Source organism: Panthera pardus, unplaced genomic scaffold, assembly GCF_024362965.1.
Source record: "Panthera pardus isolate Hobbes unplaced genomic scaffold, ASM2436296v1 HiC_scaffold_22, whole genome shotgun sequence".
NCBI lineage: Eukaryota > Metazoa > Chordata > Mammalia > Carnivora > Felidae > Panthera > Panthera pardus.
Genome location: NW_026526788.1, coordinates 33045836 through 33059470, shown reverse-complemented (window position 1 = coordinate 33059470; position 13635 = coordinate 33045836). Strand labels below are relative to the sequence as shown.

The 13635-nt window shown below is 41.2% G+C and overlaps 1 protein-coding gene across 2 annotated transcripts in view; it reads right to left on the bottom strand.

Moving 5' to 3' along the window:
- OIT3 (oncoprotein induced transcript 3) overlaps positions 1-13217 on the bottom strand; it is a 28206-nt gene extending 14989 nt beyond the window's left edge. Inside the window, exons 1-4 of one of the 2 annotated variants that reach the window (XM_019444497.2) lie at positions 12140-13212; positions 7647-8021; positions 6310-6417; positions 370-492 (exon numbers count right to left, since the gene is read on the bottom strand). In XM_019444497.2, coding sequence (XP_019300042.1) covers positions 370-492; positions 6310-6417; positions 7647-8021; positions 12140-12200 — 667 coding nt within the window. In that variant the 5' untranslated portion in view covers positions 12201-13212. Of the gene's footprint in view, positions 1-369; positions 493-6309; positions 6418-7646; positions 8022-12139 lie in introns of both variants that reach the window. The other variant, XM_019444498.2, reaches the window with a different exon arrangement.
- Positions 13218-13635: the final 418 nt, after the last annotated feature.

Here is a 13635-nt window from a genome sequence, read left to right as displayed (position 1 = left end):
TTTCCCCCAAATTAAATGCGGCCCTTGGGGCACCTGGCTGGCTCAGTTGGTAGAGCCTGTGCCTCTTGACCTTGGGGTTGTAAGTTACAGCCGCACGCTGAGGGTAGAATTTACTTAAAAAGAAAAAAAAAAAAGTGGCCCTCTGCCTCTTGCAAAATACAACTGCCTTTATCTTGAAGATGAACTCAAAACTGAATTCTGCCTGCAACATGACAGTCCCCAATGACGGTGAACCCCTTTTGTCATTTCTTTACATAGCCCAACCTTGACTCTCTCCTAATGCTGGACAATTTCATGAACATCAATCAAAGAGTAAGCCAATGATTTAGTCTGGGATCTTGATCTGAATCCCTTCTTACCCATTCTCACCTTCACACGTCTTGCCATCACTTCTTAGCACACGGCCAACCCCACAGTCACAGCGATACGAATTTTTCAGATTTACACAGATCTCACTGCAGCCACCATTGTTTTGCTCACATTCATTTTCATCTGTAGAAGAGAAACCACCCTGTTTACACACTGTTGAGCAGCTCAATCTTTTCTCAAGCCCCTTAGCAGAGTCTTCTCATCTTTTCAGAGCCTGTCGATACACCAATCCTTTGCTGTAATCCTCATAATCACTTCCATTAACCTGATCTCCTAAACCAGGTTATTTACCCATCTGCCCTCTGCTAGAACAGAAGGCACTTAGTTGTTGGCCAATTAATTCCCTTCTAAGAGCAAAACTGGGGAAATGAAGTTTCTTTTGTTACCCGGCCTCACCTATTTGTTTGTATTGGTGAATCTCACTTTTTCCGGTGAGTTCCTGAAGTTTAACTAAATAAATACAGACTTACAAATCAAACTGTGTTTTAAATACATCAGAGGAACTTGCAGTGCAGAAGTGAATAGCTGATAAAAATTATGTGTGAGGCCATCTTCTGTTATAATATGAACAACTGCCCTTGAAGTCTATTTTGAATATTGGAATATTCCTATTCGGTACTTAAGCAATGACTGTTAACCTTTTTAAGAATCTGATAAAGGATAAGTACTCTTGCTATAAAAAAAAAATGCACAGCTGCTTGCTATAAAAAATGCAAATGTCACTTCCCGTACTTCTACAAAGAAAGAGAAGCTTGGGAGATACATGTATCATGGCTTGGAGTTGGGGATAGGGGTTTGGGATTTGAACACCCACAGGGTGACAGATGGCATGGCCTTGGGCTCAGGAGAGGAGGTGAGCTGCAAATGAAACCCTGCTTAAATCCAGGACCCCAGAAAACATATCCCCACAATGAAAGGGGGAGTAGAAGAACTTTGCCCTGAGGCCCACGGACACAGTAAGCAAGCTCTTTCTGAGGCCTCGGGGAGAGAAAAATCCTTCATAAACAACACAAACCCCAAGTCAGGCTTTGCTATGGTTGAAGTATGAACTTATAATTCCCATGGAAAATGGGGATCTTGGAGCTGAGAAATTGGTATAAAATTTGGCCTGGACTGGCGCAACTTCTGTTGTGCATGACAGAAGCATTTGAAAAACTGCTCTGTAGTCAAACTTCCACAAACCAGGCAGTCAGAGGGGAGTTCCACAGAAACACAATTTCAACAGGTGGTGGTTTGCCACAAAACACTACGCATGAGGAAATGATCCACGATGAGAATGGCTTGGCAAGATAACAAATGGAAGGCTCTGAACTGGAGATAACAGAATACTCCAGAAAAATCTGTAATGCAATGATCTAAAAAATTACTAAACAGATGAAAGAAAGGATAGTAACCAAGATAAAAGAAGTATGCAAAAAGACAAAGTAGAATTGAAACCAAACAAATGCATAGAACTTGTAGAAATGAAAAATGTAGTGCATAAGATTAGACTCTTCACTGGGGCCACTACTGCCTGGCCAGTGGATGGTTACAAGTGCCAGCTGCTTTCCTGGATGTGGCCATACTCTGTCCCAAGCCTGGACAGCTTACCTCGAGACTAATTTTTTTCTTTTTCTTTTTTTCTTTTTTTATGCGAGACAGTAATACACTTCTGATTTAAACCATTGGTATTTGGGAGTTTACTGTCACTTACGGCCTTAGATGCTCTCTGCCCCAGCAATTCTACTTTTATGAGTATACTCTAGAGAAAATCTCACACATGGAGTAAGGTATCATTTTTATGTTAATTTTAAGAACAAAAACAATGGGGGCGCCTGGGTGGCTCAGTCGGTTAAGCGGCCGACTTCGGCTCAGGCCATGATCTCGCGGTCCGTGGGTTCGAGCCCCGCGTTGGGCTCTGTGCTGACAGCTCAGAGCCTGGAGCCTGTTTCAGATTCTGTGTCTCCCTCTCTCTCTGACCCTCCCCTGTTCATGCTCTGTCTCTCCCTGTCTCAAAAATAAATAAACGTTAAAAAAAATTGTTTTTTAATTAAAAAAAATTTAAAAAAAAGAACAAAAACAATGCTATATATTGTTATGGGTACATACATAAATAATAAAAGCATAAAAACAGGGACCGGAAGAACACACAGTAGTTTCAAAACAGTGATTACTCCCAGAGGGTGAAAAAGGGAAATGAAAAAGGAGATGGAGTGAGATGACTTCATTTGTATCTGTAAAATTTCATTAAAAAGAAAAAGGGGGTAGCTGGGTGGCTCAGTGGGTTAAGCATCTGACTCTTGATTTTGGCTCTGGTCATGATATCACAGTTTGAAGGTTTTAGCCGGGCATGGGGATCTGTGCTGACAGCATGGAGCCTGCTTGGGATTCTCTCTCTCTCTCTCTCTCTCTCTCTCTCTCTCTCTCTCTCTCTCTTTCTGTCCTTACTCTGCTCTTGTGCACTCTCTCTCTCTCAAAATGAATACACATCAAAACAAAAAGATTTACTTTTTAAAAAATTCTTATTTATTTTTGAGACAGAGAGACAGAGAGAAAGAGAGACAGAGCATGAGTTGGGTAGGGGCAGAGAGAAAGAGAGACAGAATCTGAAGCAGCTCCAGGCTCCAAGCTGTCAGCACAGGGCCTGATGCGGGGCTTGAATTCACAAGCTGAGAGATCATGACCTGAGCTGAAGTTGGATGCTTAGCTGACTGAGCCACCCAGGTGCCCCACAAAAGATTTACTTTAAAAAAAAAAGAAAAATGGAAGAAAAAATGAACTATAGTTAAATCTGTGGACATGAATTATATTATTTTATCATTCTGGCCAATAATCCTGTTGTATTATTTTCTTTTACACTTTTCTTGGACTAAAAAATTAACATAATTTAAAATAATAATTAAAATTATATTATATATATATTTTAAAATAAAGGAAAACTTACATTAACACAAAACTTTGCCTTTAATTTCAGGGAATTCATGACAGACTTCGAATAGGAACTGAGGTGATTTCCCTACACACTGCTAGGCAAAGATGTCCAACATAAATTGCTAACCAAGAGATGTGTACAATATGCAGCCTTTGGTGTAAAAAAAGGGCAGTAAATAAACATACATATTTACATTTTTTATATCTGCCTGAAGAAATCTTGGGAGCATACATCAGAAAATATTACAAGAGTTTACCTGAGATGGGGTTGGAGAAGGGACAAATGGGACAAATGGAGGACAGAGAGCTAGACCTTTCATTGTATACCATTCAAGCTGTTCAATTTGGGACCCATCTAATTATCTTATCTATTCAAATGTTATATTAAAACAAAAGCTGAGGGGCGCCTGGGTGGCTCAGTCAGCTGGTGCTGACAGCTCAGAGCTGGGGGCCTGCTTCAGATTCTGTGTCTCCCTCTCTCTCTGCCTCTCCCCTGTTTGCACTCTCTCTCTCTCTCTCTCAAAAATAAACACTAAAAAAAAAAAAAGCTGAGTAATGAAACAAAGACTGTCTTAAAATGAAGCCAAATATTTCCCAAGCACATCGTGTGTGTGTGTGTGTGTGTGTGTGTGTGTGTGTGTGTGTGTGTGTGATGGAGAGGGGGTTAGGGAAGGAAGTTAGGGAAGATTACGGGAACAATCATCTCCTATATCCCAAACCTTTTAGCATTAAATCACACAAAGTCCATCATGCAAGATCCCTAAGAGCTGGCACAGGAGGGCATAAACATACTCGATGGGGTTGTCAGTGGGGTTCATTAAGGAGGCTGAAGAACATAAACTTTTCTACAATAAGAATCTTTTTATATTCCTCTCAACTTAATCCCTGTTCCATTTGACCTGTTACTGTTCTTGAAAAGGCAGGTGTGGGCCAGTGTTCCCTTTCTCTCTGGGTGTGTTTTAAGTGTTTATTTATTTTTGAGAGAGAGAGAGAGAGATCATGAGCAGGGGAGGGGCAGAGAGAGAGGGAGACAGAGAGAATCCTATGCAGGCTCCACACTCTCATTGAAAAGCCAGACGCAGGGCTCGAACCCATGAACCATGAGATCAGGGCCTGAGCTGAAATCAAGAGTTGGTGACTTAACCAACTGAGCCACCCAGTTGTCCCTGGATGTGTTTTAAACCTATTTGAGTCTGAATACCTTAATGGGAAACTAATGTTATGAGTCATAACATTAATGGGAAAAGATATGATCTTCAGTCTTGGGTTTTTTAACTCTATTTTGTTCCAGTTACAGACAAAAACTGAGTGTAAGTAGACAACTCTAGATTTCCTAGAAAATTATCTGACTCCCATTTCTTGCTACTCAGAGAAACCAAAATTATGTTAGTGCAGCTGTAGGAGTGTGTTCTTAGATAATCCTAGAGCAAAGCCATCTGACAGAAATACAAAGCAAGCCACATAAGTAATTTAACACTTTCTAGCAGTCACATTAAAAAAATTCTAAGAACACGTTTCATTTAATCCAATATGTCTAAAATATTTCCTCTAAATATAAAATCAATATTAAAATTATTGAGATATTTAAAAAAATTTTTTGAATGAATCTAGTGTGTATTTTATACTTACAGCATATCTCAATTTGGATGCTAAATTTCCCTTTCCTTTCCTTTCCTTTCCTTTCCTTTCCTTTCCTTTCCTTTCCTTTCCTTTCCTTTCCTTTCCTTTCCTTTCCTCTTCTTTTTTAGTAGGCTATATGCTGCTTTTCCTTTCCTTTCCTTTCCTTTCCTTTCCTTTCCTTTCCTTTCCTTTCCTTTCCTTTCCTTTCCTTTCCTCTTCTTTTTTAGTAGGCTATATGCTGGGCATAGAACTGGAGCTTGAACTCACAACCCTAAGCTCAAGACCTGAGCTGAGATCAAGAGTCAGATTCTCAGCTGACTGAGCCACCCAGGCTCCCTGGTTGCTAACTTTTCATTGAATTACTTGGTTGGGGAGTGCCTGGGCGGCTCAGGTGGCTAAGCGGCCGACTCTTGATTTCAGCTCAGGTCATGTCATGGGATTGTTGTGCGCTCACACAGCTGAGCCTGCTTGGGATTCTCTCTCTCCCTCTCTCAATCTATCTTCCCCTGCTCACTCTCTCTCCCTCTCTCTCCTTCTCTCAAACAAATAAATAAACATTAAAAAAAGAGAAATACTTGGTTGGCATTTAGAGTCATAAAATTTACTGTTGGTTACTCAAGTTGTCCCAAACATTTTCGGTTTTCCAATGACTGAATAAAATATCACTTAAAAAAATTTTTTTAACATTTATTTTTGAGAAAGAAAGAGAGAGAGAGAATGGGGAGGGGCAGAGAGGGAGACAGAGGATCTGAAGCAGGCTCTGTGTTGTGAGTGCAGACCCTGATGCGGTCTTGAACTCATGAACTGCAAGATCATGACCAGGGCCGAAATCAAGAGTCAGTTGCGTAACCAATGGAGTCACCCAGACATCCCTCAAGTATCAGTTTTTAAATTAAAATTAGGTAAAATTAAAATTTAGTTTTTCAATCACACTAGCCACATTTCTTTTTTTTATTTTTTATTTTTTTAAACGTTTATTTATTTTTGAGAGACAGAGAGAGGATGAGTGGGGAGAAGCAGGGCGAGAGAGGGACACAGAATCCGAAGCAGGCTCCAGGCTCTGAGCTGTCAGCGCAGAGCTGGATGCGAGGCTCAAACCCACGAACTGTGAGACCATGATCTGAGCCAAAGTCAGATGCGTAACTGAATGAGCCACCCAAGGGCCCCCACACTGGCCACATATTAAGAGCTCCACAGCCACACATGGGTAGGGGCTGCTGTATTGGACAGTGTGAGTCTAGACTGTTCCTCCACATGTATAAATTTGGTTTGAGGCTTTAGTCGCAAACTAAAAAGGCAAATACTGTTCTAAGGGTTTAGAGACACAAACTAGAAAAATGACTGTCAGGAAGTTTTTGATTTGCCTTTTGATGTGAATGGCCTATTTCCACCTCACAATTAGTTTCTTACCGAAGCATGTCTGCCTGTCAGGGCCTAGCACAGTTCCCGGAGAGCACGTGCATTCACTGGTGTCCAAGCAGCTGCCGTGGCAGTCCTCATCACAGATGTCATAAAAATCTGTGGAAAGATAAGGTCGACCTTTCACGACGGGTTAAGGACCAGAGGACACTTATTCATGAGAAAGCCTCATGGGTTCAATCATGAGGTAGGAGCTCTTGGCCAACATTGAGAGTTCTCATAGTTCAGGGTTTATGTAACCCAATGGAAAGAGATACTGCCCAGGGACATCTGTCATTTAGATCAATGGTTCCCAACTTCAGATCCACAGGTGATAGTTTCTGCAAATCTAAAACCTCACCAAATACGAGCTGTAGATTAAATAAGTGTTATGCCCTATTCTCCTATGTATTTTATTTTTTATTTAAAAAGATTTTTTTAAACATTTATTTATTTTTGAGACACAGAGAGAGACAGAGCATAAGTGGGGGAGGTGCAGAGACAGAGGGAGACACAATCCAAAGCAGGCTTCAGGCTCTGAGCTATCAGATAGAGCCCAATGTGGGGCTTGAACCCATGAACCGTAAGATCATGACCTGAGCCAAAGTTGGACGCTTGACTGAGCCACCCAGACACCCCTGTACTCTATTTCTTAAATGCATACAGATTTTTTTTTAAGTGTCTGACTTCGGCTCAGGTCATGATCTCACAGCTTATGAGTTCAAGCCCCACTTCGGGCTCTGTGCTGACAGCTCAGAGCCTGGAGCCTGCTTCGGATTCTCAGTCTCCCTCTCTCTCTGCCCCTCCCTTGCTCGTGCTTTGTCTCTCTCTGTCTCAAAAATAAATAAACATTAAAAAATTTTTAAATGCATGCAGATTTTGATGGGATTAATAACACAAAAATTTGTTTTAAAATACTACTGATCTCAAGCAGGTTTTTCCCATTACATATCATTTAAAAAAAATCAATGGATACTAAGCACAGTACTACCTTATGGATGTCTGATGTATATCTTAAAAAAGGGTCCTCCATACTCAAAAAGGTTAGAAATCCACTATTTAAATAACCCAAGTCAACATTTCATTTTCTAATGTTTTGTTTGAGTGGAACAAAGGCAAAATAAAAAAGAACTGATCAAAGTCATAATTCCTTTCCCTTTCTGTTTCTTCAGGACATCTCCAGAAACCTAAGAACAGATCACAGAAATCACAATCTGAAGTTACCTGTGACTCTAAATCAATGTTATTTAGACTCCGAGATACTACGATAACTCAATTTCATACAGCATTTTTCTGATGCCATCTGTGGCCCTCATAGGGGAGGAAAAGAGCACAGAGAAGGTACTCACGACCACAGTAGGCATGAAAGCAGACACTGGGCTTGGTCAGACGATATACATAGTAGCCACCCGGACAAGCCTTGACCTCCACCGTGGTGTTCCAGAGGCAGCAGTTCCCACCGAAGCTTGCGCAGGCCTGGCGTTGCACGATGCCGTCACCTTCTAGAGGGTGGCTACCATTGAGCCAGACAGGTGCATGGGTTCCACAATGGTTTTCAGGTATGCAGAAGGTGGGCATGGCATCCCCTGCCATGCCTGTGAAGCGGTACCACTCCCCATCCACATGGTTGTCACATAGAGGGGGGCCCTGAGACTCATCGAACTGGTGGTCCGTGTTCCTCCATGGCTCATTCAAGCTGATGTAAGCAGAGCAGGGATCTAGGGCTGGGGATGAAACAGACACCTCAGAGGCAGGCACCTTGTGGTGTTTCCGATTACAATGGCGAAAGCTTGAGTCCACCTACTTCATCTTACATTTTGGGGGGGGGAGGGGCTTTACATCTTACATTTTGGGGGGGAGAAAGAAATAATCTAAAAGCCCAAACAGTAGCTGTTTAAGATGCCTCAAGTTGACTTAAACATGTTTTATAATGCCTGTTGCAAAAATTATTTCAAATCTATTTAGGGTTTAGTGTTAACGTTGGACTCAACTTTTTTCCAGAGTAATCATTTGATAGAAGGATAGTTGTTCAGATCAAGGGAGTTTAGGATTATAGTTTCACTGAACTCTGTTCGAGTCAGACAATATTTTGAGTATGGTGTTCACCTAGAGGCTATATTATATGAAAGTATGGACAAATCTGGGGTCCAGTGACCAGACTCAGAAGGGAACCTAAAAATTACCAACTGGGGAAGAAGCAGAGAACTATACTTTGGAGAAAAAAAGACTGAAGAGTATGCATCAGTTTTCACAAATGTAGGTATTCTGTTATTAGAGCAAGAGCAGACTGTTGCAGGGAGGGATTTTAGGTCAGCTATGGACTAACGGAGAGGCCGTATCTCAGTGTTGTAAGCTTTTCATCTAAGACATTTAAACAAAGTATTTGGATGGTCATTTGTAAGCAAGACTGTGAATGACATTTTGCACTACTGGAAAGTTTGACTTGTGAATAAAGGTGTACAGCTCATCCCACTGACAAGGAAAATGCCTCTGGCACAAATCCACTGTTTTGAAATACACAGTACACTGACAAGTAATCACCAAAGATATTCTCAAAGGGAATGTTGGTATATATTGAAAACTTATTGAAAATAGGAACTTTTTATGTATAAACAATTAGCTACGGCATCACCCTACAGCCAAATTTCTCAAGCATGCCTTTGTAGTGCATAAATCACATGGACAAACATCTTATCAAAAATATTTTAATGACTCAAGACACCAATATCCTCTATATTGTCACTGCTTCCCTCAATTTCAAGGAAACATGGAATTAACGTAGGCAAACTGTCTTTATGAAGAATCTATAAAACCAAGAAATTCTAGAAAGGAATACCAGCCGGAGAGTACTACTATCCTTTGTAATGCACATGAGGCCAACTTACCTGACATTGTAGTCAGGGAATTCACATTAAGACCAATGCGCTTTGTAGACAGAAATTCAGTTTTAGCAAATACTGCACAATAATTAACTGTGGATGGACCATGGTCATAAAGTTTAAGTTGTCTAAGAAAATATTTTGAATTTTCTAAGTCTACTTTTGAACTCCGATTTTCTCTCTAAATTCAGTCACATGTAGAGGAGGGTGTAGCCTAGTGCTAATGGCCCCAAAGAGAATATGAAATTTTGCGAGAGGAAGTAAGGCTATTGCACTTTCTGGAAATAACACATTTGCAGAGCTGCACATGGCAGGAGCCTCTCTCTCTCTTTTAAAATGTGCCTGAGATATTCCAGCTGCGCCTTAGACCGTATGCGATGTCACTTGAGGGCAGGAAATGTCCTCATACAGACTCTCTCCCCTCTCAAAAGGGAAAAATTCCCTCATCTGCTCTCCCAGCTGTGATTCTCTTAAGAAGCAAGGTTTCCAGGGCAATTTTGCAGGTGATTATAAATTCATAGAAATATTTGGTTGATCTCCTTGGCTCTAATTTTATAAGAAATGGTTAGGTACTCAACTTTTAATGGCTTTTGCAGAAATTCCTAAACCTCCCTCAACAACTATTTCATGATTTATAAAGTTTTTCCTTAAATTTAACTGTCATTTTTTGGTGTTATTTGTTAAAAGTTCACTTCCTCTCATTGAAGGGAACATATGGCACAAATAGGGGAAATTTACCGACTATGTTCTGTAAAATAAATATATTTTTAAGTTACCCATGCAATATTTTCTAACATTAAATACACCCATTCCTCTCCACTCCTTAGATCCTTTAATAATCTGGCCACTGGTGTGAATTCCTGTGTTTAGTCTCTCAGTGTGGAGTCTGACATTCAGTATTATGCATGCTGCATCCTAAATTGCTGATGTATACACTCCTTAAATGGGAGACCTTCAAAACGAACAATTCCATCGGTTCCTTGCAAAGTTGAGTCCCGGGCCAGCCCTGCCAGGAAGGTCCTCCGTCTTGGCCAGGATTCCTGCCTGAGGGCCCCCATCCGCGGACCCCCGTCTGGGATGCACGGAAGCTTGTGTGTCCCCAGGGCTGGCACCTCACGGGGGCCAAGTGCAGAGAGCAAAGTCAGCCAGCGTCCCCACCCTTCCATCCCCAGCCCTCCAGGTGGGGGGGATGCCACCCCTCGGACTGGGTCCAGGCGCCCCCAGTGTCCTTCCTTCCGTCTCCGGTCCTCCCAGTTCCTACTCTTCCCCTGTGCTTCCTGCGCTCTCACTTCCTCTCTTTTCCCTCCCCTCCTTTTTTTCTTTCACTTCCCCTCTCCTGTAGGGGAAGACCCTCCCTCGGGGCTCCCCAGCTCCCAAAGTCGTTGGTTCAGTTCATTCATTCATTCATTCATTCATTCATTCTTTTTAATTCTCAAGTTAGTTAACATACAGTGTAGTCTTGGCTTCAGGAGTAGAACCCAGTGATTCATCACTTACATACAGAAGCCAGTGCTCATCCCAACAAGTGCCCTCCTTAAAGCCCATCACCCATTTATTCCACCCTCCACCCCCATCAACCCTCAGTTTGTTCTCTGTTTTTAAGAGACTGTTATGGTTTGCCTCCCTTTATTTATCTCGCTTTTGGCATCGAGTCAAAGTTCTAGAAGGGCTGCAATAAATAAATTTAAAAAACCAAAAGATCTGGGAAGAGAGAAGATGTATGATGGGTGGGAACAAGAGGTATTGGAGAGTAAGCAGTAAAGAATGGGAAGAAAGGCAAACAGAAGCTTCCGGGTGGTGGGGGCTACTTTTGCTGGGGCAAGTCTCGGTTAGTTATTGGCAGAAGATACGGGTGATTAAACCTAGCTCAAGTCTATCTTTTTCTAATAGACTATTTTTTAAGAACAATATTAGATTTAGGGAACAATTGAGAAAATAGTACAAAGAGTTTCCATATACTCTGTGCCCAGTTTCCCCTATTATGAAACATTGTACATTAGTTGCAGTACCTTTTCCACAGTTCATGATCCGAAGGTGATACATTATTATTAACTCAAGTCCATAGTTTAGATTTCCTTAATTTTTGCCTTTGTCTTTATTCTAGGATCCCATCCAGGATACCACATTACCTTAATTTTCACATCTCCTTGGGGTCTCAAGCCTATTTTTAATGTGCATCCTTAAAGGTGCTAGAGTAAGACCTGAGTTACCCTGAAGAAATAAATCAGGGTCAATTAAACAGAGCTACTCAAAAGTGCCAAGCAGGATGGCTCTGTCCATCTCGATCTCCTCTTACTCTCTCTTCCAATTAGAACTTAAATTCTATTGGAAAAAGGAGAAATGTGTTAGTAACTGGAACTGAAACTTTGTTTTGCCTCATTGGCCAGTCTTGTGCCAAGCCTGAGAAGGGAGAGAGTTTATGATTCACTCAGTGTATGCAAAAAGTCCGTATTTACAGATGTCTAGACTGAGAAGTTCAATTTATCCAGATCTGTGCCTTTCATGGGGATAGAGCTTTCATTCAGTCCCTTGAATTCATTAAAAACAAAACAAAACAAAACAAAACAAAAAAACCAATCAACCAACCAACCAAAAAAAACCCCTCTATCCTCAACTCTAAAGATTATTATCTTTTTTCACTCTTAAAGTTGGAATTCTACAAGTGCCTATAATATAAAGAAGTTAGAATTCTTTTTACACGTACTCCAAGAAATATTTAGCTTGTGGAAAGCTGTTGGTTGTGGCAAATCCATGGAAATTCTGGATGCCTGGGCAAGAGGCTAACTGGAACATGAAACAGAAATTCTTTGAAAATGTATCTATCATAGGTTATCATACATTTTCTCACACTATTCTAGAACCAGTATTTAAGATATTGGAACCTAGCTCTTAATTATCTGTTCATAATAGCAAATTCCTACATCAAAAAGTGCGTTGTGCCAAGTATGTGACACAAGACTCACCCATTGGTGATGCAGGTGTGATGGTGAGAAAGACGCAGGTGAGAAGCAGGAATTGAGACATCCTTCTAGACCAGCCACCGCAACAGACTGGAAATCCTCTTAATTCCAGTTGTCCTTCGTCTCTTCTTTTTCAAGCACTTTTTGAAAAAGGTCACTAGGCTCTTACGAAAAAAGACTTTACAGTACTGGTTGGGGCTTTATCAGAGGAAGAGGATGAGTGGGATAAGGTGTCCATTGTTCTGGCCTTGACCCCAGATAGAAGCACTGCTTTACGCTGTCAACAGGGTTATTGATGTTTTTCTTCAGTGGGGGAGAAAGCCCGTCACAATCCCTCATCCTCCTATTGTTTTCTCTCAAGAATTCCCTGCACCAAGGCCTCTGGTATCTTATCCAGAAGGGAACGCTAAGTGAGGGACATCCCCTCATGTCAAAATCTTGTTTTGTGACTTCTAGGAATTAATTTCATGGTGTTGCAGCCGTACCATTCATTGCTTATGAAATGAGAATGGGATAAAGCCAAATTGTTGGCACTGGTCATTAGGAAACATCTTGGTCAGATGGTGAAGGAGATTATAAAGGCACACTAAAAAGTAGCAAGGAGACGTGTGGATTAGGGACAACATTCTCTTGAAGCAAGCTCCTAAGTGTGCTTTATTATGGTCTTTGGTCTCAAAACTTCCTAAAAAGAAGGTTTAAGTTGCGTTTTTACCAATTCCAGCAGCAACACCTCAGTTTTCATAGTGTCTTTCTGTTCCAAATTAAAATGGTTTAGTGTTCCTTATTTTACTAATTCTCACACGAAGAGGTAGAGGCTTCAAATTCGGAATGACTCACTCATTAAAAGTAACAATACTGAAAGTGATTCTTACTACAATTTCATTTTTAGACAAAAGAGGCAAAATGAAGGGACCTGCGTATTATGTGTCCCCAGACAACCTTTGGTAATTACAGGTCCAGAGTCTGCCAGCTCCCTGACGTTCTACAGTGTGTGGAAACCTGGGACTTGGCAAGCACTAGTACAGGAGATAAGGTAAAGGGAGGATAAAGAGAAGGGTAGAGGACAAGTTTTTATTTTATTTTTTTTACCATTTAAAACAATGTTTATTTATTTATTTTGGTGGGGGGGGGGGGGGAAGGGGCAGAGAGAGAGGGAGAAAGAGAATCCCAAGCAGGCTTTGTGCTGTCAGTGCTGAGCCCAACGCGGGGCTCAATTTCATGAATCATGAGATCAGGACCTGAGCTGAAATCAAGTCTGACACTTAACTGACTGAGCCACCGTTTTTGTTTTTTTTTTTTAAAGTCGGTTTCATGCCCAACATGGGGCTTGAACTCATGACCCTGAGATCAAGAGTTGCATGCTCTACTAACTGAGCCAGCCAGGTCCCCCGAAAGATTGTGTTTTTAAATACTATATTAAACCAGGATCTGAATGATACCAAAGTTTCTCTCTCCTACTCTTACCTTGATCTGATGCTTTGGGCTTCTATCATTCGTAC